The 25,245-nt window shown below is 37.3% G+C and overlaps 1 protein-coding gene across 1 annotated transcript in view; it reads right to left on the bottom strand.

The window, feature by feature from the left end:
• The window catches only part of SLC9C1 (solute carrier family 9 member C1), an 87,302-nt gene that overhangs the window by 38,600 nt on the left and 23,457 nt on the right, over window positions 1-25,245 (bottom strand). The window contains exons 8-14 of the mRNA XM_030330087.1: window positions 23,793-23,936; window positions 22,130-22,304; window positions 18,329-18,410; window positions 16,012-16,178; window positions 14,059-14,184; window positions 10,451-10,548; window positions 4,573-4,692 (exon numbers count right to left, since the gene is read on the bottom strand). Coding sequence (XP_030185947.1) covers window positions 4,573-4,692; window positions 10,451-10,548; window positions 14,059-14,184; window positions 16,012-16,178; window positions 18,329-18,410; window positions 22,130-22,304; window positions 23,793-23,936 — 912 coding nt within the window. The remainder of the gene's footprint in view (window positions 1-4,572; window positions 4,693-10,450; window positions 10,549-14,058; window positions 14,185-16,011; window positions 16,179-18,328; window positions 18,411-22,129; window positions 22,305-23,792; window positions 23,937-25,245) is intronic.

Raw genomic sequence — 25,245 nt, 5'->3', positions numbered from 1 at the left:
TGGCAGAGGGGTAGAGAGAGAGGGAGAGAGAGGGAGAATCTTAAGCAGACTCCACGCCTATCCCCTGACTGTGAGATCATTGTGGCCTGAGCCAAAATCAAGAGTCAGATGCTTACCCAACTGAGCCACCCAGGAGACCATGTGCAGAAAATTTTTAGTTTGATCTAGTACCACTTGTTTACTTTTGGTTTTGTTGACTTTGTTTTTGGTGTCAAATCCAAAAACTCATTGCCAAGACTGCTATCATGGAGTGTATCTCCCATGTTTTCCTCTGGGAGTTTTATGGTTTCATGTCTTACATTCAAGACTTTAGTCCATTTCAAGATTATTTTTGTGTATGGTGTCAGATAGTGGTCTAGTTTCATTATTTTGCATGTAGCTGTCCAGTTTTCCCAATGTCATTTACTGAAAAGACTGTAATTCCCTCATTGTATATCATTGATATACTCATCCCATCTGTACATTCGGGGATTCAGGGAAATAACCACACAGTGGACTTGCTGGATTATTATGAAACAGACTGGGTCAGAGACTCCCATATATTATCTGGCCTAAAAGCTTCCTGTCTAACTTGAGAGCTATAACAACATTTCAAGCCTTTGGTGTCAGTACCATTTCTAATGCCATATCCCATGGTCTTTAAAAAAGTCTGGGTATTCTTTTTTTTTTTTTTTTTTAATTTTTTTAACGTTTATTTATTTTCGAGACAGAGAGAGACAGAGCATGAACGGGGCAGGGTCAGACAGAGAGGGAGACACAGAATCTGAAACAGGCTCCAGGCTCTGAGCTGTCAGCACAGAGCCCGATGCAGGGCTCGAACTCATGGACCGAGAGATCATGACCTGAGTCGAAGTTGAACACTTAATCGACTGAGCCACCCAGGCTCCCCAGGGTATTTTCTTTTTCTCAATGCAAAGTAACTCTGGTAAAGTGACTTAAAGGTCGATCTGAGAAAAGATTGAGGCAGTATTTATCCCATGTATTTGTGGTATTGCTGTAGATCTTTCTCAAGGGCTCTGGTTCTGAGAACTGACTCAGAAGGAAAGGGTGGGGAATCATGATCTTCCTTTGTAGTAGTTGATCTGATCCCTTTGCTCACCAGTTCTCTATCTTTAGAAAAGTCAAGTAAAATGTAGTTAACTGTTTGTCTATATTGCCCTTTGACACACATTATTTGTTAACCATTCCCAGGTCAAGGTACTCTGACCGCTACTCCAGGTTTGCTGTCCACAAAAGAAAGTATGCTCACCTTGCTTCTGACACTTAAGTGCTGCCATCTGTCTTCTGCTATTCCCAAATCCTTTCGATACTGGTAAGATGAATTCCATGGCAGCCCCCACTACTGTCAACCGTGCCTTGCAGAAGACATCTATCATTGAGTTTCTCAGTGTTGCCTCGTGAAACTAAATGTCCTCTGGTCCTTTCCAGGGAGCAAAGTCATGTGGTGGGTCCTTCATTCTCATATAATGATCTAGTTAAATATTCCATTTTTTATCATCTGCACTTCATTTACTGTAATTTATTGGCCTGGTCAAGCTTCAAAGAACCATCCCAAGAGTATAATAGTACCGGCTCCAAGTGTCCTTGGCAGAATGTTGAACCCTGAATCATCATGGATAAGACCACTATGCCAATAAATCCTCCCCAATCTGGCCTTATGTTGTAACCTTGTGGTCCAATACCCTCAAGACCCATTCTCTTATATGTTCTACTAGTAGTTGGTAGTATTAGTCAGGCCCTGTAATTCCTTCAGTAGATGAGTTGTAGTCTCCTAAAGAAGGCACTATATTTTCCCCTCTGACCGTGTTGAGATCTGACCCGGGAAATTACCTTAGAAGCAATGAAAGGTGGTAGAGAATAACCTGGAAACAAAGAAAAGCTTTACCTTGTGATATATTTGTGGGCACTGAAGGTGACAGAAGGCTACTATTCTCTAGCAGGAAAAAAGATGGCTCCTCTGCCAGGTTAGCGTATACACAAGCATGTGGGGGTTCAAGATGCTCAGCTCTATCCATCCAAGTGTTACCACTTTAGATCTCAGTGTCCTGACCTTTTTCTCTCAGAGCCCTCATACTGACACAGAAGCCTTGTCATTGCTCTAGGCATTTCTTCTTCTTCGTGCAGCTCTAGTTGCGTCCCCTTAAAACAGATACACTATACCCACTTTTCGTTCGATTCGGAATCATTTAAGTTGAATTTTTAATTTTAAGAATTATGTGTGTTTTTGTATCCAGTTTCTTTCGGTGATTGGACTTGTTCACGTTTGTGATTCCATCACATATTTTTTACATATTTACATTATTGGAATGTTATTCAGCACTTAGTAATAAATGCTCCTATCTGGTAAGTACTTACCCAGTGCTAGTCCCTGGACTAGGTGCTTATAAACACACTATACATTCTTTCCCACAGTCCCAGGAGGAACAGAGGAGAACCCAACTGGCATACTTTGGTACCCATTGTGGGTCAGTTACCTTGTCAGAGGCCTTACATATCAGCCTCTAGAATATGACACAGATGTTGAGAACTGAAAAGCTCATTCAGATAATAAATGGCAGAGACTGAGATTCTAAACCAAGCCATTGGGACTCCAGAATCTGCACTTCTTTGAGATGAATGATATTTAGAGACAGCCTACAGGGTACACTATCAATTATAGTTTTTAAAATCTCTCTTTCAAGTTTCATCATCAAAAATAATTACTCAGAAAGTTGTAGCTTTAGTCAGTATTGGAGGCTTAAAAAACTATAATATGAAAATATCTTTCTAGTATTTATTGAGTATGGTAGATTAAAGAGAGCCATATAACCTTTGATACTCTTATTGAGAAGAGGGGTCTATATTTCTTCCAGTTACATCTAAGAAAAGAAATAAAAGGCATCCAAATTGGAAAAGAGGAAGCAAAATGATCTCTATTCATAGATGACATAGTCTCGTATATAGAAAATGCTAGCAAATTCACAAAAAAGCAGAAGAGCTAATCAATGAATTCAGCAAAGCCTCAGGATGCAAAGTTAATATACAAAAATCATATACTAGGAATGGACAATCCAAAAATGAAATTAACAGTTTCAGGGCACCTGGGTGGCTTAGTCAGTTAAGCATCCAGCTCCTGGCTTTGGCTCAGGTCATAATATTGCAGTTTGTGAGTCTGAGCCCCACATAGGGCTCTGCGCTGACAGTGTGGAATGTGCTTGGTATTCTCTCTCTCTCCCTCTCTCTGCTCCTCCCCTGCTCATGCCCTCTTTCTCTCTCTCAAAATAAATAAATAAAGTAAATGAATAACTTAAAATTTAAAAAAAGAGAAAAGTTTCATTTATAATAGCATCAAAAAGAAAAAAAAATATGTAGGATTAATTTTAACCAAAGATTTATTTGCCAAAAACTACAGGATATTCCTGAAAGAAATTAAAGACCTAAATAAATGAAAAGTCACCTCAAGTTCATGATTTGGAAACCTTCATATTGTTTAGATGGCAATACTGCAGATTCAGTGCAAAATCCCTATGAAAGTCTCAATGCCATTTGGTTTTGTTTTTTGCAGAACTAAGCACATCGTAAAATTTATATGGAACTACCTACATCATTATGCCAATCTTGAAAAAGAGAGTAAATTTGATAGATTTATATTTCCTGATCTCGAAATTGTATAACAGCTATGGAGCAATTTGGTGGTTCCTCAATAAATTAAACATAAAATTATGATATGCTCCAGCAATTTCATTCCTAGGTGCACACCCAAAAGACGGAAAGCAGGTATTCAAATACTTGTACATAAATGTTCGTAGCAGCACTGTTCACAATAACCGAAAGGTGAAAACAACCCAAATGTTCATCAATGATGAGTAGATAAAGAAAATGATATATCTGTACAATTAAGCCATAGGAAGGAATAAAGTCTTGACACATGCTACAAAGTGGATGAAACTCATGTTACTGATACATTCTACCATGTGGATGAAAACATTGTGCTGAGTGAAAGAAGCCAGAAACAAAAATCTATGTATTGTATGATTATAATTATATGAAACATTCAGAACAGGTAAATTCATAGAGACAAAGCAGACTTGTGCTATGCAGGAGCTGGGGAGCAGGGAGATTGGGGAGTAACTAATGAGTGCTGAATTTACACTGGATGCAATAAAAATGTCATGGAATTTGATAGAGATGATGGTTGCCAAACATTGTGAATGTACTAAGTAACACTGAATGATACACTTAAAAATGGTTAATCTTGTTATGTGAAGTTTACTTCCATAATAAAAAAAGTTGTTATACTGTTTCTTTTTTTCTTCAAGTAATTTTTTGTATGTATATAAGTAATTTATTTATAAACTACCCCCAAATATTTTCCAATTTATTCAGGATATAATTAAAAAAAGTTTGTAAAATATTTTATTTTTAAGTAATCTCCATACCCAATGTGGGTCTTGAACTTACAACCCTGAGATCAAGAGTCACATGCTCTATGGACTGAGTCAGCCAGGCGCTCCCAGGATATAAATTTAAAAAATTAAAAGGGAATTTAAAATCAATATAATAGCACTTCTAGTAAGATTTAAAATCACTTACCTTGATGGGATCCCTTTTTCCTTTTTAGTATTGTACACCCAATTGAGCAATACTTTTCTAATAAAGGCAAGAAGTTTTTTGCTTTCAGAATAAGTCTTTATTGTCTCAGGACTCATATATCTGGGGGGGGGAAACAATCATTAAATATGCTTTAAAATTTGGGGGATAGATATAATGTAGTATTATCAGAAAGTACCAAGACAATTTTGTCCATCGATAACTGGGATTAGGGCACTCTCATGAGCATAGGTCCAAGTCACAAAGTTGTAGATACAAGTAGATATATAATTATGAATTTGGATTGTGGGGCTCACTCATTAGAGTATAAAAAACCCAGAGAAACATGGTTTATAATGGAGAGGTCAAGGTTTGGGGAAGGAAAGAATAACACGATTTAAATATTTGGAATTCAAATACATCCAGGCTTTCATGTTGGATCCCCCATTACCTAGTGAAGCAATAAACAAATTACCTCACTAACCTGTTTGCTCTATAAAATAGATGTAAAAATATTTATGCCAGTCGGGGATAATTAAATGAGAAAGTAGATATGAAACATCCAGCCTGTCTCACACATCCTCTTATTCCTTTGATTTTACCTTCTGGGCAGGTAGTTGGGAAACTTAGGGGGAATATACACGTGGTGGGTAAAGAGTTATGGGTACTTAGGAAAATCAGTGGTCATAAAACCCCAAAAGACAATTTGGTAGCATGTATCCCATTGTCTCCAGGTTTCTTCTGGCTTTTTATTGAGGCAGCTCAGATCTATATGCTGTGATTTGGTCTTGCTTAGGCAAGTCCCTTGGTTTTCATTATCTTCACCAGAAAGAGGATAGGGTTTTGTCTTTGGGTCTGAAGCCCCACTTTAAAATATGCCTTAAATAGAAGGGCATTGGTGACTTGCATTCAAAGGTGTACCTTGTCCTTCCTCTTGATTATACTGTTCTTACTCTGAAATTTGAACAATTTCTCTGCTGCAAGGATACAGGCATAATTGAAAAGAAGAAAGTCACTGAATTCTTTGTGATTCAATAAAATAATGTAGCAATTACATGGAAAATCACCAACATATATAGGACTTGATTTGTTCCTAATCTTAAAAATATTTATTGAACGTATTATGTTTGCTAAAAGCTGGGGAGAAACCATAAACGAATATGGATCTCTGCCCGCAAGGATCCAGCAGATAAGTGGAGTAAAACATGAAAATAACAATTGTAGTGAAGGGCAGTAAGTGTTGCTGGGGAGATGATAAACAGTAGGGCACTGTGGATCCATCAAATGGGGGGCATTTAATATAGTCTTGGGGAATCAGGAAACCCTCCTGAAGGAATTAATGACTCAACTAAGATCTGGTCATTTGATTAGTTCCTACCAATCCTAGAATTCTGTGATACCAGTAATTCTGTGGTATTTTACAGCCCAAACAACTAAGTAATTCAAGCTCCTGAATTCTTATTTTTTACCAACACATTCACTGCTTAGACCTGATTTAGGAAAACAGTTATATCTCTTTGGTTGGATGGTGAGGCAGCTTAAACTTTGAATGGGAGCTCTGTAATCTATTATTCAAGTGACATGGGGTAAACTGTTTATAATCTCTTAGTGCCTCTTCGTTTCTCATCTGCAAAATGAAGATAATAGCACTTACCTCACAGGACTCTTAGAACATTAAATTGGTAGTACATGTAACATGTTTAAACCTATGCTTGGCACAGCACTTAATAAATAGAAGCTCTCTATTCAAAGAATTCTTTCTTAGGCAATGACACAGGCAGTTAGCACAGGACCTGTTTAAATCCCCAACTCTTTATCTCCTTAGACTTGTTTTCTTGCCACAGGACACACCAACACACAGGCTACTGGTAGGAACGACCAGCAAATGGCAAAGTAAATGCCAAGGCAGCCCAGCAAAGAAGCAAGTACTGAATATAAGTGTAATTAACAGGAAGCTCTCTGGGGATTGGAACACCATTCCACTTATCTTGCTATTCCCCACAGTACTTGGCATACACCTTTGCACATATTAGTATTTCATATTTATCTCCTTCATGTGTGACTAAAAAATTATATATTCTAAAATTTGCCTTTGTTGTCCACTATGAGTCCGTTCAACACTTTGACCCCCTTCTCCCACTGTTGGCCTCCTGGTTTTGGGTCATCATAGGCATATATTGTTTCTGCCTTCCTGGAGGATTTAAAGAGGAAAAATCCAGGCATTGGGTTGAATTGCTCAATGTTGCTTTTTTTTATATTAACCTTGCCTGAACAATGCAGCAATAATGCTTTTCAGCATGTTATATTCATTCTTTTATAAACTTCCACTGTACATGTCTTCTTTAAGTGTTCATTATATTGGATACTCTATATGGAAAATCCAAAAGGTTCCACCAAAAACCTGCTAGAACTGATCCATGATTTCAGCAAAGTTACAGGATATAAAATCAATGCACTGAAATCGGTTGCATTCCTATACACCAATAATTAAGCAACAGAAAGAGATATCAAGGAATCGATCCCATTTCCAATTGCACCAAAACCCATAAAACAGCTAGGAATAAATCTAACCAAAGAAGTGAAACATCTGTACACTGAAAACTATAGAAAGCTTATGAAAGAAATTGAAGAAGACACACACACGCACAAAATGGAAAAATATTCCATGCTCCTGGATAGGAAGAACAATATTGTTAAAATGTCAATACTACCCAAAGCGATCTACATATTCAATGCAATACCTATCAAAATAACATCAGCATTCTTCACAGAGTGAAAACAAACAATCCTAAAATTTGTATGGAACCAGAAAAGACCCCAAATGGCCAAAGCAATATTGAAAAAGAAAACTAAAGTAGGAGGTATCACAATCCCGGACTTTGAGTTGTATTACAAAGGTGTAATCATCAAGACAGTATGGTACTGGCACAAAGACAGATACTCAGATCAATGGAACAGAATAGAGAACCCAGAAATGGACCCACAAATGTATAGCCAACTAATCTTTGACAAAGCAGGGAAGAATATCCAATGGAATAAAGACAGTCTCTTCAGCAAGTGGTGCTGGGAAAACTGGACAGTGACATGCAGAAAAATGAACCTCAACCACTTTCTTACACCATACACAGAAATAAACTCAAAATGGATGAAAGACCTCAAGGTAAGACAGAAAGCCATCAAAATCCTCAAGGAGAAAGCAGGCAAAAACCTCTTTAACCTTGGCCGCAGCAACTTCTTACTCAACACGTCTCTGGAGGCAAGGGAAAAAAAAAAAAAAGCAAAAATGAACTACTGGGACCTCATCAAAATAAAAAGCTTCTGCACAGCGAAGGAAACAATCAGCAACACTAAAGGCAACCGATGGAATGGGAGAAGATATTGGCAAATGACATATCAGATAAAGGGTTAGTATCCAAAATCTGTAACGAATTTATCAAACTCAACACTCAAAAAACAAATAATCCAGTGAAGAAATGGGCAAAAGACATGAATAGACACTTCTCCAAAGAAGACATCCAGATGACCAACCGACACATGAAAAAATGCTCAACATCACTCATCATCAGGGAAATACAAATCAAAACCACAATGAGATACCACCTCATATCTGTCAGAATGGCTAACATTAACAACTCAGGCAACAACAGATGTTGGCAAGGATGTGGAGAAAGAGGATCTCTTTTGCAATGCTGGTGGGAATGCAAACTGGTGCAGCCACTCTGGAAAACAGTATGGAGGTTCCTCAAAAAATTAAAAATAGAACTACCCTACGACCCAGCAATTGCACCACTAGGTATTTATCCAAAGGATACAGGAGTGCTGTTTCAAAGGGGCACATGCACCCCCATGTTTATAGCAGCACTATGAATGGATAAAGAAGATGTGGTATATATATATATACAATGGAGTATTAATTGGCAATCAGAAAGAATGAAATCTTGCCATTTGCAACTATGTGGATGGAACTAGAGGGTATTATACTACCTCTAGTGAAATTAGTCAGTCAGAGAAAGACAAATATCATATGACTTCACTCATATGAGGACTTTAAGATACAAAACAGATGAACATAAGGGAAGGTAAGCAAAAAGAATATAAAGACAGGGAGGGGAACAAAACAGAAGAGACTCTTAAATATGGAGAACAAACTGAGGGTTACTGGAGGGGCTGTGGGAGGGGGGATGGGCTAAATGGGTAAGGGGCATTAAGGAATCTATTCCTGAAATCATTGTTGCACTATATGCTAACTAACTTGGATGTAAATTAAAAAAAGTAAATTAAATTAAAAAAAAACTGAATAGGTGCCGTCTTAGCTCAGCAGGCAGCGTGTCAGTCTGATAAAAAAAAAAAAAACTGAGTAAAGAATATCACTTTTACAAATAAAAAAATAAAAATAAAGAGGGTAGATCTCATGTTAAGGGTTCTTATCATGAAAAAGGAGGGTCGGGGGAGGACATAAAGAAATTTGGGATGTGTTGGATATGCCTATTACCTTGACTGTGGTAATGGCATCATGGGTGTTTGCATATGGGGAAACTCATCAAATTGTATTCACTAAATATGCACATTTCTTTGTATATCAATTATACACCAATAAAGCTGTTTTTAAAAAAACTAAAAAAAAAAAGTGTTCATCATATTGTTTTAAAGTGATCACATTTGCCCAGCCCTCTTCCCCAGTCCCCTAACACCACTGAGGTCCCATAAGCATTTGAACGGCCTCGAGCTGGCGGGGTGGGGAATGGAGGCCTTGTACTTATACTCATTAATCAAGAAAACAAAATTTTAAGTAAGATATATTTTATCTTCCTACCTTGACAATATAATGTTATAATTATTTGTATGGCTAGGCTTGAAATGGAATCTCTTATACTCTTCAACATCTGTACTTGAACTGCAATGAGACTGCTGCAATGAGACTCCAGTCCGGCTGCTTCTCTTCCAACACACGGCTTTATCCCTCTCTGTGCCACAGGCCAGTACATGTGAGTGGACACCATGGTGGCACTTCTCTTGGCTCTCAGGGGGTGCACACCAAAGGCCCAGTTTGCTTGTGAGATAATGGCCCAGGGGAAAGGCTCAAGAGGGCCTTACAAATGAGCTGAGGACCATCTGAGCAGATTATTGGGGTCCTTAGCACCAGGGGTGTGGTCTAGAATAAGAAGGTATGTCCGAGCTTTGGGTGGCCATCATGTACCTGCATGACAGTTTAACTCGTCCCTTTGCCCGCTCAAATATCTTGCGTCCTTCCAAGGAGATCTGAGGCTATTCTTAATGTGCTGACTTTAAGGAACTTGCTGTGTACTACAGAGGCTTACAGCAAATGTAACTATTACAAGAACATGCTGAGGATTAAGAGAGAACATATAGGGGCACCTGGATGGCTCAGTCAGTTGAGCATCTGACTCTTGGTTTCAGCTCAGGTCTTGATCTCAGGGTCATGAGTTCAAGCCCTGCATTGGGCTCCACAGTAAGGCATGGAGCCTACTTTAAAAACAAAAATTAAAATTAAAAAAAGAGAGAATACTCATTAAAAGATGTGCCTGGAGGAATTAAGGAAGTCTTTGACCTTACTGAGGCATTCAAGTAGTCTACAAGAGTCTTTTACCACAGCTCAGCTTTGCAGGCAAAAGGAGAAAGGGAAGAGAATCTCAGTCAGAAGAAGCGCCTTGTTCAAATTTACAGAAGTGTGAAAAAGTAGAGCAAGTTGGGAAATTAAAAGTGGGTCATTTGGCCTGATTTGGGGGTGTAGAGCAGTCAGTGGCTTTCACACATAATATGGGATGATCCCAAAGTCTCAGAAAGAGCGAGAAAACTCATTTGCCCGATTCCCTAAATGCAGTGGCTGAGGATGGCGGTGTTCTCTTGCCAATATACTTACTCTCCCTTCTTTTCACCGAAGCTTCCCACTGCACCCACCAGCACCTGGGCCGCACTCTGGGACAGAGTCTCATTCGTGTACTGTCTCTGGTAGCTTGCCTAAAAGAAACATGCAGTCCAATTGTTATGTAGCATGGTTAATGATAACAAATTAGTATTCCCTTTATGGAAAAACAGTCTGTGAGAAAAAAAGTCAAAATCCCTAAATAATCTAGTATCGTTATAAAAAGAATGTTTCTGTAAAGTCCAGATCTTGAGATCAGTGTAGGAGTTCTGTCTGTGCTTTGGGTGGAATCAAACTGGTTCTATGGGAAACTAGGTTCCTGCTAGATGTGAACTAGACTTTCAAGAATAAGTGGAGTTCTGGGGCCCAATAAATGTGGGAAGTTCCTGCTGCAAGTATATCCCTATCTTAAAAGCTTATAATGCATCTTAGAAATTTAAAGGCTCTGAGAAATCCTGTAGTAGAGGATCCTGGTTTATATCTTTAATTTTTCCAAATGTTTTGACAACAGAACTCTTGTTTTCTCCAGTCTATTATAAGTATTAAGTGAATTGCCACTGTGTACAGAAACTATTCATTTGTTTATTCAGTCTGTATACTGAGAGACCACTTTGCTTCAGGCACTACTTTTAATGCTGAAGAAACCATTGTCCGACACTGCCCTGGCCTCAGAGTGCTGACACTGTTAAAAATCTCTGTATGAACCAACTTTCTAAATTGGAATGCATGATGTAACTAAAGACTTCTGCTTTCATAGAACATATCCTGTCTGTACAGGATATGGATGTCAAAATGCATTTTTGTTCTTGGGGGATGCCAGAAAGGGATAGAACTAATTTAAAGAATGAGGGAACAAAAGGTTGTTTGTCCATGATACAGGAATTCAACAGTCTACTTAAGCTTCATTAAAATATTTATAAAATAATGTGAGATGAACATATTTTCAATATCCTCAAAAGTAAACACCATAGTATGTAGAAAACTAAGGAAACTGAAAGTAATATGGAACTCATGAAAGCTTAGCAACACAAATGACAACGCAGTTAAGATACTAGAAATATGTTAATTCTTAAGTGATCATTCACACCAAAATGTAAGAAGAATTTAGAGAGTGGTTGATTCCTTAAAATAACCACCATTTATTGATCTCCCTACCATACTATTACATTAACTGACATGTTTTATGCAGAATTATTTAATTCTTGCAGGAAACTTATGGGGAAGATATTTTAATCTGTATTTCATAGATGAGAAAGCTGAGGCTCAGAGAATTAAGTCATTTTCCCAAGATCACATTAGAAACCCAGTTCTCTCTGAATTTAAAACCTGTCTCCTCTTCCCCCCATTATGGTTGGGGGATGTTGCCTCTTCTATACCACTGTCTCACCATGCTGTGCTTCCTCTTCTAATGTACAATAGTAGAGAAGATATTGTCCCAGTGAACAATACCTGACTGAGGAGCGCCTGGGCTGCCCAGTCAGTTAAGTGTCCAGCTCTTGATTTTGGTTCAGGTCATGATATCACAGTTCGTGGGATCGAGACCAATGTCGAGCCCATAGCCTGCTTGGGATTCTCTCCTCTCCCCCTCCCCCATCCCGGTCTCTCTCTGCCCCTCTCCCTCTCTCTCTCTCTCTCTCTCAAAATAAATAAATAAAATCTTAAAACAAAACAAAAAAACAGTAAATGGCTGAGATTTATTTTTTTAATGTTTATTTATTTATAATAGAGAGAGAGAGTGCAAGTGGGAGCAGGAGAGAGAGAGAATCCCAAGCAGGCGTTGTGCTGTCAGCACAGTGACTGAGATTTAAATAAAAACTATCAAAGCTTTAAAAACTGTAATAGACCAATTAATATTATGGTTGGAGCAGTGAGCATTAGAATTGACATTGTAGAAACCAAATCAACTAACCAAGGTAAGCGTGAAAATATGTCTAGAACAAAGAAGGGCTAAAAAGATGTGAGGCAAGATAAAGAGCTGGAGAACAGAGCAGAAAGATCCAACTTACTTTAAAAAATAAGGATTTCCTGGGGCACCTGGGTGGCTCAGTAGGCTGAGCATCTGACTCTTGATTTTTGTTTCAGGTTGTGATCCCATGGTTCTTAGAACTGAGACCTGCATTGAGCTCTGCACTGCTAGCATAGAGCCTCTCTCTTCCTCTCTCTCACAGTCTCTGCCCCCCTCACTTGTGCTCCCATGCTCTTTCTCAAAAATAAACAACAACAAAAACAAACAAAAGTATTTCCTGATTCAGACCCAACACGTAGCACAAAAATCAACAAAGATATAATGGTAGAAAACAAACATTTAGGGAAAGAAACCAAAAAGATTCATGGTTGATATGTTGCAGAAAATGTAGAATATCATATATGGAAAGAATCTAAGAGTTCCTGTAGTTAGAATTTTCCTATTTTATGAATGGAGAGAATAAAGACTGAAAAAGAATAAATCCTAAGACATACATCATATTATTAATGAAAAGCAAGATCCAAAATGGAATGTCCTGTATTGATTTTGAGAGATCTTGAATACATATTTTCCTGAAATAAATTAAAAATCTGGAAGTGACTCAAAGACATGATGTCATAAAATCTGCTGGTAGAGCAAAGCACCATATGGGCATAAGTTCATCCTTAATGGCACTGCCTCAATTGCTTAATGAAATTTATTCAGGTCCTTGGAAAAGCTGCCTTTGAGATTCAACCTGTCTGCCAGGACTACTGCTGAAGAGAGAACAATTATACCCTACAAACCTTCCATTTCCCAAGTTAGATTGAACATATAGAATGCTTGGAATCCTGTATGGCTAGAATAGATGAGACATGCATGACAGTTCTATATGCAATGAGGAAGGCCCAACATGAACAATAGTAAATAAGCTATTAGCAATTTCCCACAGAATCTGCTCTGTGGCTGTGTCACAGAATTTCTCTAATTTTTATTCAAGATTTGATCTGGAAGCTACTACTCTCTATTTGCAGTTATTAGCAGACTTGGTGGTATCTTTCATGAAAACCTGGCGTGGAACTGGAGGTGGATGGTGTCATCGAAATGACCGCATAACACATGTGAAGGTTGAATTCAACTGTAATTCCTGCCATTGGGATCTGTGAGATTCCCAAATCCTCTTAATAAAACACCTTTTACTTAGGCCAATTTGGATGGATCCATTTTTCTTTTCTCTCTTTTGGCAATCAAGCAGATTCCTAAGACAATGCCAAACTTCCCTTTGCCTTTATAACAATCTATTCAGTTCAGCAGGTAAGCAAAATCTAGATGTCTTTAGCAAGGGAGAAAGCTTTCAGTATAATTTTAGGCCAAAATACAATTTTATTTTTTTTATTTTAGAGAGAGATAGAGCTGAAGTGGGAGAGAGAGGGAGAGGGGGAGAGAGGCAGAGAGAGAGAGAGAGAGAGAGAGAGAGAGAGAGAGAGAGAGAGAATCCCAAGCATGCCCCATGCTGTCAGTGCAGAGCCTGATGCAGGGCTCAATCTCAGGACCCTAGGATCAAGACCAGAGTCAAAATCAAGAGTTGGACGCTCAGCCAACTCAGCCACCCAGAAGCCCCCACAAATATCATTTTAAAAGTGTATAATCAAGTACTAACTATTTGTGCTGACAAGAGACGCCTGTTGGCCAACTCCATTGCTTCAATGTTAAGGGTCTCATCTATTTCCTTGTTACAAGCTAGACATTTCACCTTTTGATGTTCTGTTGTTTCTCCTTGGCTCAACTAAGTAGAAAAAAATAACAAAAAAGTAATACATGAATATTAATATATTGTTTAGCATAACCCTCAAGCAATTCACATAACAATTTGGTTTGAAAATTATAGAAAATCTGCTAGATACAGAAAAAATGTTCAGATGAGTTTCCTCATCATTTCACAGTTATCTAGAAGGTAAAATAATTGCCAGTTTTTGGGAAAAGGAGTTATATCATATTTTTACCTTTACATGGCATTACTGAGAGTTTATAAAGCTACCATGTATATAATCCCACTTTAAGCCAATGGTTCTGAAAGTGTGGTCCCCCAGCAGCCTCAGAATCACCTGAAAATTGTTAGAAATGCAAATTCACGTCTGGGGGAACAGGGCAGAAATCTGTGATTTTACAAACCCATCCCATGATTCTTGCTGCAGTTAGAGTTTGACAATCACTGCTTTAACCTTATCGATTAAGGTAGAATAGAAAATGAACTTGGCCTTGAGAGATGGGAGTTATGGATAATTTCATTTTACATATGAGAAAAGCTGAAGCTTAGAGAAAATAAAACATTTGCTCAAGAGCACAAAGCTATTTATTAAAGTGACAAAGCTAGGATACGAACCCAGATTTTCTGAGTCCAAGGCCAGTGCTCTATCTGTTATACTGTTATAGTCCCCCTTGTCTGCACTGTAAAGAGGAGAAAGCAGTTGTTTGGTCACCTGCTATCTGAAACAGATAAGGTATCAGAGTGGGGCCTCAACGTTGACTCTGAAGTAGAATCAGCTGGGTAAATGGAATAAAAACACATATTCTTAGGACCCTCTTCAGGCCACTTGCATCAGAATTTCCGGGGGAGGGGCTGGGAAATAAAGCCATATTTTAATAAACTTTCTAGAAGATTCTGATGCAGCCAGGTTAGCAAAAGGCCACAATCAGAAATTGGGAGCTATTACAGAAAATAATTGAATTTGATTTGGTACTTGTCTTATCCGGAAATTCCTGGCAGTATTCCTATAGATGGGGGGTTTGGTTCTGGATCCCCATCTAGAGCGTCAAGTACTGGTTAGTGGATATGAAATGGATTTTGAGGAATCCTACTTTATAGAAACCAATTATCTTATGGCTATACTCCTAGAATTTGGCTCCTCATATTGTATGATGCAGAAAAACACTGCAAAAACTGCATCATACAATATGCATTAAAACACTGCATTGAGAACTGGACATGACATAGGAGATAGCAAAACAGCAGTAACATTGAGAAGATTCCAGAACAACTTTTATTATTTCTTCTCATGGCAACCATTACTGATTGGTGAGTTACATATGCTTCAACCACAGATATTCTAAAGCATATCTCAGAAGCAGGAGGTGACATCTCACTCACACCTAAACTTATGACACTGGCTTTGAATTCTGTTTTATATCAAAAAATAATATTAATCATAAGTTAGGGGCTAGCAAGTGCTTGGCAAATACAGTAGTGTAAATAAATGCTGAACAAAGGCACCTGTCCACCGTCAATCTAGCAAAAAACTAGCCATTTTCTAAGACTCACTCTCCTCTTCTTATGGTAACTTTTAAAGGGAGCTCCAATTCATCACTCCTTCTTTTGAATTTTACACCACTTATTTTCTACCTACTCAAAGAGGTTGTCACTTCTATGCTGCCCCACAATGATCACAAAATTCCCTAAGATCCCCTTCTTACTATTATGACAGTGAGCCCCCAGTACAACTTCTGTATTGCAAGTATTAAAAATTGTGAATTAATATTTACAACATTTATACTTACTTAAGATAATTAGTTATATCTGCTTTGAAAGAATCAACAAAAGATACTATTTGCTTACTGCATATGGGTTTTGAAGGACAATTGCTTTCTCAACCATATTCCAATCTGCATTAGCAAGATCTTTGTCAAATTTGAGTGCAGAAGCTGCAGATTTGGTTAGCTCTTGAAAGTGTTGAAATGTACAATAAAGAGATTTATATTTTGTTGATGTGACGTCATGAAGACCTTTGATACAAAGAACATGTTTTATCAATAATAAAGATGCCACCATTTTGAATATGGATTATAAGTTTCCCTTTGTATTTTTGATTTAAGTTAAAGACTCAGCATATATTGTTTAATAATGGGAACCCTGACAATTTTAAGCTTTTCTACTTTCATACTCCTCAAAAACACTGAGGTACATAATGGTAACAGTAATAGTTAATAATTATCAAGTGCTTTACATATGCTGAAAAACACATCTCAGCACCTTGAATGTATTGTCTCTGATTACCTTACCCACCTTTTAAGGTAAGTCCCTTTTCCCAGTTTGATAGATGAGGAGACAGAAGAAAAGAGGTGTGATGATTAATTTTATGTGTCAACTTGATTGGGTTACAAGATAACCAGATATTTGATGTGTCTGTGAAGGTGTTTCTGGATAAGAATAATATTTAACTTGGTAGACTTGAGCAAAGCCGATTGACCTCTTCAATGCAGGCAGGCCTCATCAAAACCACTGGAGGCCTGAACAGAACAAAAGAAAATTCATTCTCTCTGCCTCATAGTCTTTGAGTTGGGACTCAGTCCTTTCCTGCCTTCACAATTTGGACAGGAACTTACACTATTGGTTTTCCTGGTTCTCAGACCTTTGGACTGTAGATCTTGGGGCTTCTCAGCTTCCATAATCATGTGAGCCAACTTCTTATTGTAAATCTCTTTATAAATATATGATATATACATATAATATCATATACAGAATAGATGACATATACATATATATGTGAGATATAGGAGATATATATCTACACATTCATATATCTGTACTTCTGACATATACATCCTGACATATACATCTCATATATATGTACATATGTACAAATATACAGAATATATGTAAATATACATATATGCAAGAGATACACATGTAGGAGGTATTGATATAGATATATACATATATATACAGAGTATATATACATATACACATCTACCCTACTAAATATAATATTGTATATACTTATATGATAAGTGTTTGATATGTATTTGTCTCCAGACCTCATTAAGGTTTGAAGGACTCTCAATATTAAGCACAAATTCCTTTTTATGAGCCATAGACATTTCCTTGGAAAGCAATGATGTTCTGTAAGCAAATGTTACTGCTCTTAGTGCAAGTAAACATACTCCACAATAAGAATTTTAAGTTTATTTAGCTACTAAGTAGAACATATGATGCTCTTTGCAAAACTTTCCCTCTTTAATCTTTTCTTCCCAATTTACTATGTTAAGGCTCAGAGAATTTAAAAAAGTAAAGAGAAAAGATTTTGTTACAAATACAAGGAAGGAATGCAGATTGGGTAATGAAATACCATTCATAAAGATGGACTCTCAGATTGATTAAAAATGCCATTAGAGGGGCACTTGGGTGGCTCAGTCAGTTAAGCCTTGGCTTAGGTCATGATCTCACAGTTTCATGAGTTGGAGTCCTGTGTCCGGCTCTGTGCTGATAGCACAGAACCATCTTGGGATTCTCTCTCTCCCTCTCTGTCTGCCTGTCCCTCACTCATTCTCTCTGTCTCTCTCTGTCTCTCTGTCTCTCTGTCTCCCTCTCCCTCTCCCTCTCCTTCTCCCTCTCCCTCTCTTCCTTCCTCTCTCTCTCTTAAATTAAAAAATGAATTGCCATTAGAGTGAAAACGCTGTGTGCAATGGGAAGGGTGATAGAGCAGTTGAGAATATAATGGATTAAAACATCAGGGCCATTTTTTTTTCTAGGTTTTCAACTGCCACATGAATTTTTAACTCTAGATCTCGACTTTTCAATTGTTAAAAAGTAAGGGATGAAAACGGACATATTGCATAATGCAGTTGCTTCCTAAAATTGCTATTTCTGCTTTAATGCTCTTCATCCCACAATCAGTTATCCACAGAAGTAGAGTTAACCATATAATTACACTTACTTGCTTAAAACCAGCCAAGAAATTCCTTTTGCTGACAGTGTGGAGCCTGCTTGGGATTCGCTCTCCCTCCCTCTCCCTCCCCTCCTTTCTCTCTCCCTCTCTCTCTCTCTCTGACTTCCCTTCCCCTACTTGAACTCTCTTTCAAAACAAATAAACATTTTTAAAAATGTTATTAGAAAATGTTTCTCTTCACTCAGAATAGTAATTAGTAGGGCTTACCTAGTTTACTAACTGCCATTGGCAAAATAAATCTATTGACAATCAAGGTAACTAAGCAAACTGACACTCCATGAAATAATACCTAGAGTAGAAAGAAAAATACAAAGTAAGTAATCATGACAATTTCATGCACTATATTCTATATTTGCTAATGTAAGTTAAACCAGGCTGTATTAAGTCAATAAATGCTCATAGTAGAGAAGAATATGAATGTCAGGCATGATGAAAGTACTCTGGGTATTCTCTATCTCCCTGCAAAGATTTTATTCATGCTTTTGGAACCAAATCAATACTCAGGACACATGATCTGACAAGTAAACAAATACTTATGGAGACATTGGGAACATAAAAAGCTTGTCCTTAAATTTCACTGCTGCACTTCTTGGGCCTTGGGAATATGCTTGCACTTTATCGGTTCTTATTCACTACACACACCACCATGGGCATAACCATGAAGTTCTGTGTTCAACAATACCAGGCACCTCTGTTTCAAATAATTCTCCTCATCTGGGGTAAGAGAAGAGCTCGGGGGTCTTGCTATGTTTGCTTACCTCATGTTTTGCCTCTCTGCCATCCCTTCATTGTCAGGAGGGAGGGGCAATTAATATCTCTGGTGCCACTTGATTTTTTTTCTCTGCTTATACTCCCAGTTGGAACAATACTTTTCAATCTAAGACTGCACACTTCTGTTGACTTACATAACTCTAATTTCCAGAACTTATGTCATACCCCCAGCCTTTCCTTTTTTTGTGGCTACAGATGGAGGTTAGAGACAGAGCGTGAAACCACACCAGAGACTCTCCAGGTGGCATATTAGAATCATGGGGAAACTTTAAAATACTGGTGCCCAAGATGCTCCACTGAATATTCTGATTTATACGAGGGTGGAGCCCACACATTAGTAATTAGAAAAACTGAGGTATAATGTATATACATTGAAATGTACTTGTTTACCATTTGATAAATTTTTACATTGTATACACCCACATAACCCTCAATCCTATCAAGATGTAAAATATTCTTATATCCCACCCCCCCAAATATCTCTAGTTCTCCTTGCCAATCAATCCCCTACGCCACAGGAGGTCTGATTTCTACTTCTATAGATAAAAACTACCAATTCTAAAACCTTCATGTAAATTGAACATTATGTTTCTCATTGTAGTTTTAATTTGCACTTCCCTAAAGAAGTGATGTTGAGCATTTTTAATGTGCTTAGTGGTAGATATATCTTTCTTTGTGAAGTATCTGTTTATCTCTTTTGCCTGTTTTAAAAAATTAGGCTGTTTTTCATTTATTATAAAATTGTAGAAAATTTGAAAACTGTATTCGATCGCTTCATATATTTTAACCAGTTTTATAGTTGTTTACTATAGGATATAAGTCTGATATCCACTATTCATCATGGCCGTGGCCAGAATTCCACACGCACTGATAATTTTCTAAAAGTTCCTAAAGCACTCTAAAGTGCGTCCAAAATTGAGGATCACTAAGTTTGTTAATTTAATAGTAATAAAAGTTAACTTCTGTATAGTAAGCATAGAGCACGATATATCAGGCTTATTTAATCCTCACAACAGTTCTGTGAAGTGAATACCAATATTGTCCAATTGCACAGATGGGAAACTTAGGCACTGTCACTTAGCCAAGGTCAATAAACTTGTGAGTAGTAGACACAAGGTTAAGTTATTTTTAACCTTTACTCTAGTGCTGCTTTGTGAGTATTAAAAAGTATTAAAAGGTTAGCTATAGGGTTCAGCCAAATTAAATGAAGTGTTACTTTCTTTTCAACTAGTTACTACTCTAGTGAGGGCATCTCACTAAATGATTTATTTACTAAGGTTTTATCTCAAAGCATTATAATCATCAACATAGCTCATATTTATTGTACATTTACTATATGCTAAACAATGTATTAAGCATTTTATGTACATTTTCTATTTCTCATACTAACCCTTTGAGATAGTGGTGTGCTAGAGCTGGTTTTTCCCAGTTCATGAGAGCTGATCATTAAATTTTCAGGAAGTTATTGAGCTGATTGATGTTCTCTTAGTGAGAGTGATTACACAATGGAAATTGGCAAATACTACAAATTAGGACTCCCTCTAACCCCTACAAAAGTTATTTGTAAACATTTGCTAAAACAACCATTGATATTATTATCTTTTAATTTTTTTAATGTTTATTTATTCTTGAGGGGGGTGGGGGCAGTGTGACAGAGGGACATCGAATCCGAAGCAGGCTCCAGGCTCTGAGCTGTCAGCACAGAGCCTGACACGGGGCTTGAACTCACAAAGCTGTGAGATCGTGACCTGAGCCGAAGTTGGACACCCAACTGACTGAGCCACCCACGTGCCTCAACCATTGGTATTAAGTCCCTTTTAGAATGATGAAACGGACATGTGCAATGAGGTAGGAATTAAATAACTTGGTGATGGTGACACAGCAAATAGCAGTCAACTAGAAATTTCAGAACCCAGATCTGTGTGTGATGTCTACCATTGAACTGGTCAATATGTATGGTAAGGAACTGACCTTGATTCTTTAGGCATGTGTATATAGGTTAAAAAGGAAGAGAAGGTCATGGGATAATAGATAGTTTCGGTTTTAAAAGAAGTGTTTGGGGCGCCTGGGTGGCTCAGTCGGTTGGGCAGCCGACTTCGGCTCAGGTCACGATCTCGCGGTCCGTGAGTTCGAGCCCCGCGTCGGGCTCTGGGCTGACAGCTCAGAGCCTAGAGCCTGTTTCAGATTCTGTGTCTCCCTCTCTCTCTGACCCTCCCCCATTCATGCTCTGTCTCTCTCTGTCTCAAAAATAAATAAACGTTAAAAAAAAAAAATTAAAAGAAGTGTTTGAATGCTTAATTTTTTAATGTTTGGACTATTATCTAATTAGACACACAAATATTCCCTGGATGCTCTTTCCTTTATATTTGGAATTTATGCGTAAAAGAAAACAAAAACAAAATACACGACAATGGAAGTATTAGATGCTTGTGATATCCGCACAGGAAATTTCTTACAGAGCTCCTTGTAATGATCTTACCTTGAAATAAGGTAGAGGGAGAGTCAAGCCCATTATGTTCTGTTAGGTAGAGTTTGGGGTAACTGTAAGTGAAAAGGTAACTTCACTTGACAATTAAAATGTTCTGATTCCTAGCATTACTAAATGTGGCTTCACAAAGTTACAGAAAGCAATAGAGCCAATAATAAGAAGGTTTCTGCTTTTCTCAAATGGGTATTAGGAGTAAGTAAAAATAAAAACACTTATTAGGTACATACTCTGTTTCAGGTACTATTTTAAATTATTTATAAGTATTTTTTAGGTTCATTTATTTATTGGAGAGACACCGAGAGAGAGCGCGTGTGCTTGTGCACATGGGGAAGGGGCAGAGAGAGAGGAAGAGAGAATCCCAAGCAAGCTCCATGCTGTGAGTACAGAGCCGTACACAGGGCTCGATCCCATGACCATGAGATCATGACCTGAACCAAAATTAAGTGTTAGATGCTTTATCAACTGAGTCCCCAGGTGTTCCTTAAATTATTTATAAGTTTTAATTCCTTTAACCTTTGTAATAAACCTATTTTAAGAATGTAATGAAAGGATTTAGGAATTCCTAAGCCAGAATGTTCCCCAGGAAGAGGAATGTTGCCAGGTGTTCTTCCTCTATCCAATCTTGGCATCATGGCTAAATCACTCCCACAGTCCAAGTGGCATGAGCTACCTCACTACTAAAATATATTTTAAGTACACAGCAACAGTATTCATAATATGTTCAAAAAAACCAAATCATTTATCTTTACTTGAGATTTTTCCCTCTCAGTTCCAAGAGAAAGGTCAGAGTAGGCAAGGAGAAGAGCCATGTTTATATTAGGTGTTCCTTTCATTTCACTCCAGATCATTATGAACGCCCAACGCCAGTTGAACCCATGACCAAGTCGAGACAAAAGAGGGCTCATTAATAGAAAAACCAGAAGTCTAGAAGACAAAAGAGATTTTTAAAAGTTATCGTTGCCATAGATATTTTCACCACTACCCCCATTTCATTCTATTCTACTCCAATATATTCCCTGTGGAATACCAACTCTCAAACAAATGAGCCATATTTCACACACTGTTAGCATGGCACCAAAAAAAAAAAAAAAAAAAAAAAAAAAGGCAGAAGGGCATTTCATGGAGAGATACAAGAGTATGGCATTATTCTCTTCATTTATTTCTGTTAGGTTTGTAGAAGGTTAATTCCACATCACCCTTGAGTGGCGTTTCTTGAGGTAGAAAGAAAAAGTTAGAGATGCTTTGTTGATATATTTTATTCTGGATCCCAAAAAGAAATAAAAGCAAATCTAATGAGTGAGAAGTGAAGGGAAAAAGTTCCCTCCTTTTTTTTTCCTTTGTAGATTTTAATCTTGCTGAATTTATCTAATATTGGCCAATTCATTTTTATTTTTTTCTTTTAATCACACATCTCCTACATTTTACACTAGTTGTATCTCATAATTTCGGACTCATTTCTATTTATTTGGCACTAGCCAACTGATGTCAACTCCCTATTAATTTTCCTAGATGGAAGCAGCATGTTAACAACACTAGTGATGGAGATTGAAGAATCCTGAGACTGCAGTGATGGTGGTTGTTCCTCCTCTGTGTCACCTCCTCTTCCCTTACAAGGGCAAGGGCAGACTCTTTCCCACCTCTTATCATTGAAAGAGAGCTACAAAAATTATTTAGGCAAAAAGGACATTTACAAAGAAGATATTCTTATGATTGTTAAAAAGCTATTTCTAACTATAATTTAATCACAACAGGAAATTATTTGTTATATAATATTAGGCAAACTAAAGCAACATAGAATTTTTATTTAAGATCAGTGTTGAACTTTATGAAACCTCATCGGAAAGATAACATTGGATGAAATATACCAAATGTTAATAGCAGTTGTCTCTAGGTAGTAAAATTATGAAAGGTTTTTTTCCTTCTAATTATCAAAAATTTTATAAAGTGCTTAGATTGCTTTGAAATTCAGTTAAAACTGGAATTAATACAGTTACAAAAAACACTAAAACACTAATTTGCTAGTGATTCCTTGGCAAGTTTAAAAGGCAATTCTTCATATTCATGCTAAGGAATGAAACATTTCTATTTATTTATTTATTTATTTATTTATTTATTTATTTACATTTTTTTTCAACGTTTATTTATTTTTGGGACAGAGAGAGACAGAGCATGAACAGGGGTGGGGCAGAGAGAGAGGGAGACACAGAATCGGAAACAGGCTCCAGGCTCCGAGCCATCAGCCCAGAGCCCGACGCGGGGCTCGAACTCACGGACCGTGAGATCCGTGACCTGGCTGAAGTCGGACGCTTAACCGACTGCACCACCCAGGCGCCCTGAAACATTTCTACTTAAAAAATCTCTTTGGGTTTAGTCAATGCCTTATAAATAGAAAAATTCAAATGAAATTCTTACCTTAAAACAATAAGTGTGAAATAGATATTTAATGAATAATATATATCAGAAAATGTTATATATAAATATGTATGTGCAGGAATTAGAAGTCCAGTGAAGGTAAACACCATAAGAAAAGCAACAAATGATAGACAATTCCAGAATCTGCATTTTCAGAAAAAAAAAATGTAGTTAATTATAGTTAACTAATCTAACACATTTATCATAAGGCTTATCTATGTGAGGCATTGTGCTAGGTCTAGTCAAAAAAATAAAGATAGGGCACCTGGGTGGCTCAGTCAGTTGAACGTCCAATTTTGGTTCAAGTCATGATCTCATGACTTGTGAGCTTGAGCCCTCTATTGGGCTCACTGCTGTCAGTGCAGAGCCCGATTCAGATCCTCCCTCCCCTCTGTCTGCACCCCCTCAAAAATAAATGAAACATTAAAATAATAATAATAATAATAAGAAGAAGAAGAAGAAGAAGAAGAAGAAGAAGAAAAAGAAGAAGAAAATAAAGGTAATTAACACATTTACCTACACACTCAAGGGGCTTATAATTTAACTGGGAAGAGAGGAGCACTCAGACAAGTAAATAAATAATTCTAAAGCAACTTTAATCAGTTTACACTACAGGTAAATTAGTGTCTTTCTTTTGGATTGATTTTGAAAACATGTTTTGGTTGTAGTTGTACTATTTGACAGAATTTATTCGGGCATTATGGTTCATGTAGCTTGAGAATACTGATTGTGAACTCCTTGTATCATTGGAAAGAGCTAAAATCATTTATCTTTAAAAGGAATACTAAACTGCCAGTCTGCTTTACACAATGATAGGATGAAGGCTTGTCCTAAAATCTAGCTAGTCCTTAGAAGATGTAAATTAATCCTTTATTCTAATGAGTGCTCTTTGTAGATTTTCCACTGGGGATTTGTGAGCATGTGTACATTCTATGAATTTTATGTATTCAATGTCACAATATTATATTCATAAAAAAATAAATTGAAAAGATTAGAAGGGTACATGAATACCATTTTATGAGATGAAGGTAGCTTGGTTTAACCATATGCTACCCTTTAAAGATAATGATTATTTTTTCTCCAGGACTCCTGATTGGCCAAAAAACAAATTCAGTATAAAAATTAAATCTTTCCCTGTTACATTAATAAGAATTTTCAGGGGTGCCTGGGTGGCTCAGTCAGTTAAGCGTCTGACTTCAGCTCAGATCATGATCTCACGGTTTGTGAATTCAAGCCCCACACTGGTGGGGCTTTGCACTGATGGTGCAAAACCTGCTTGGGATTTTCTCTCTCTCTCCCCCCCTCTCTCTGCCCCTTCTACTCTCTTTCTCTCTCAAAATAAATAAATAAACTTAAAAAAAATAAGAATTTTCAGTTTTGAACTATATTTAAGAACCACAAATACCTAGGCATTATTAGAGAAAAATTCAATATAAAACATCCTATATTAGGA

This window comes from Lynx canadensis, chromosome C2, assembly GCF_007474595.2.
Source record: "Lynx canadensis isolate LIC74 chromosome C2, mLynCan4.pri.v2, whole genome shotgun sequence".
Taxonomy (NCBI): domain Eukaryota; kingdom Metazoa; phylum Chordata; class Mammalia; order Carnivora; family Felidae; genus Lynx; species Lynx canadensis.
Note: the sequence above shows the minus strand (reverse complement) of the source record. Positions and strands in the feature narration are given on the sequence as shown.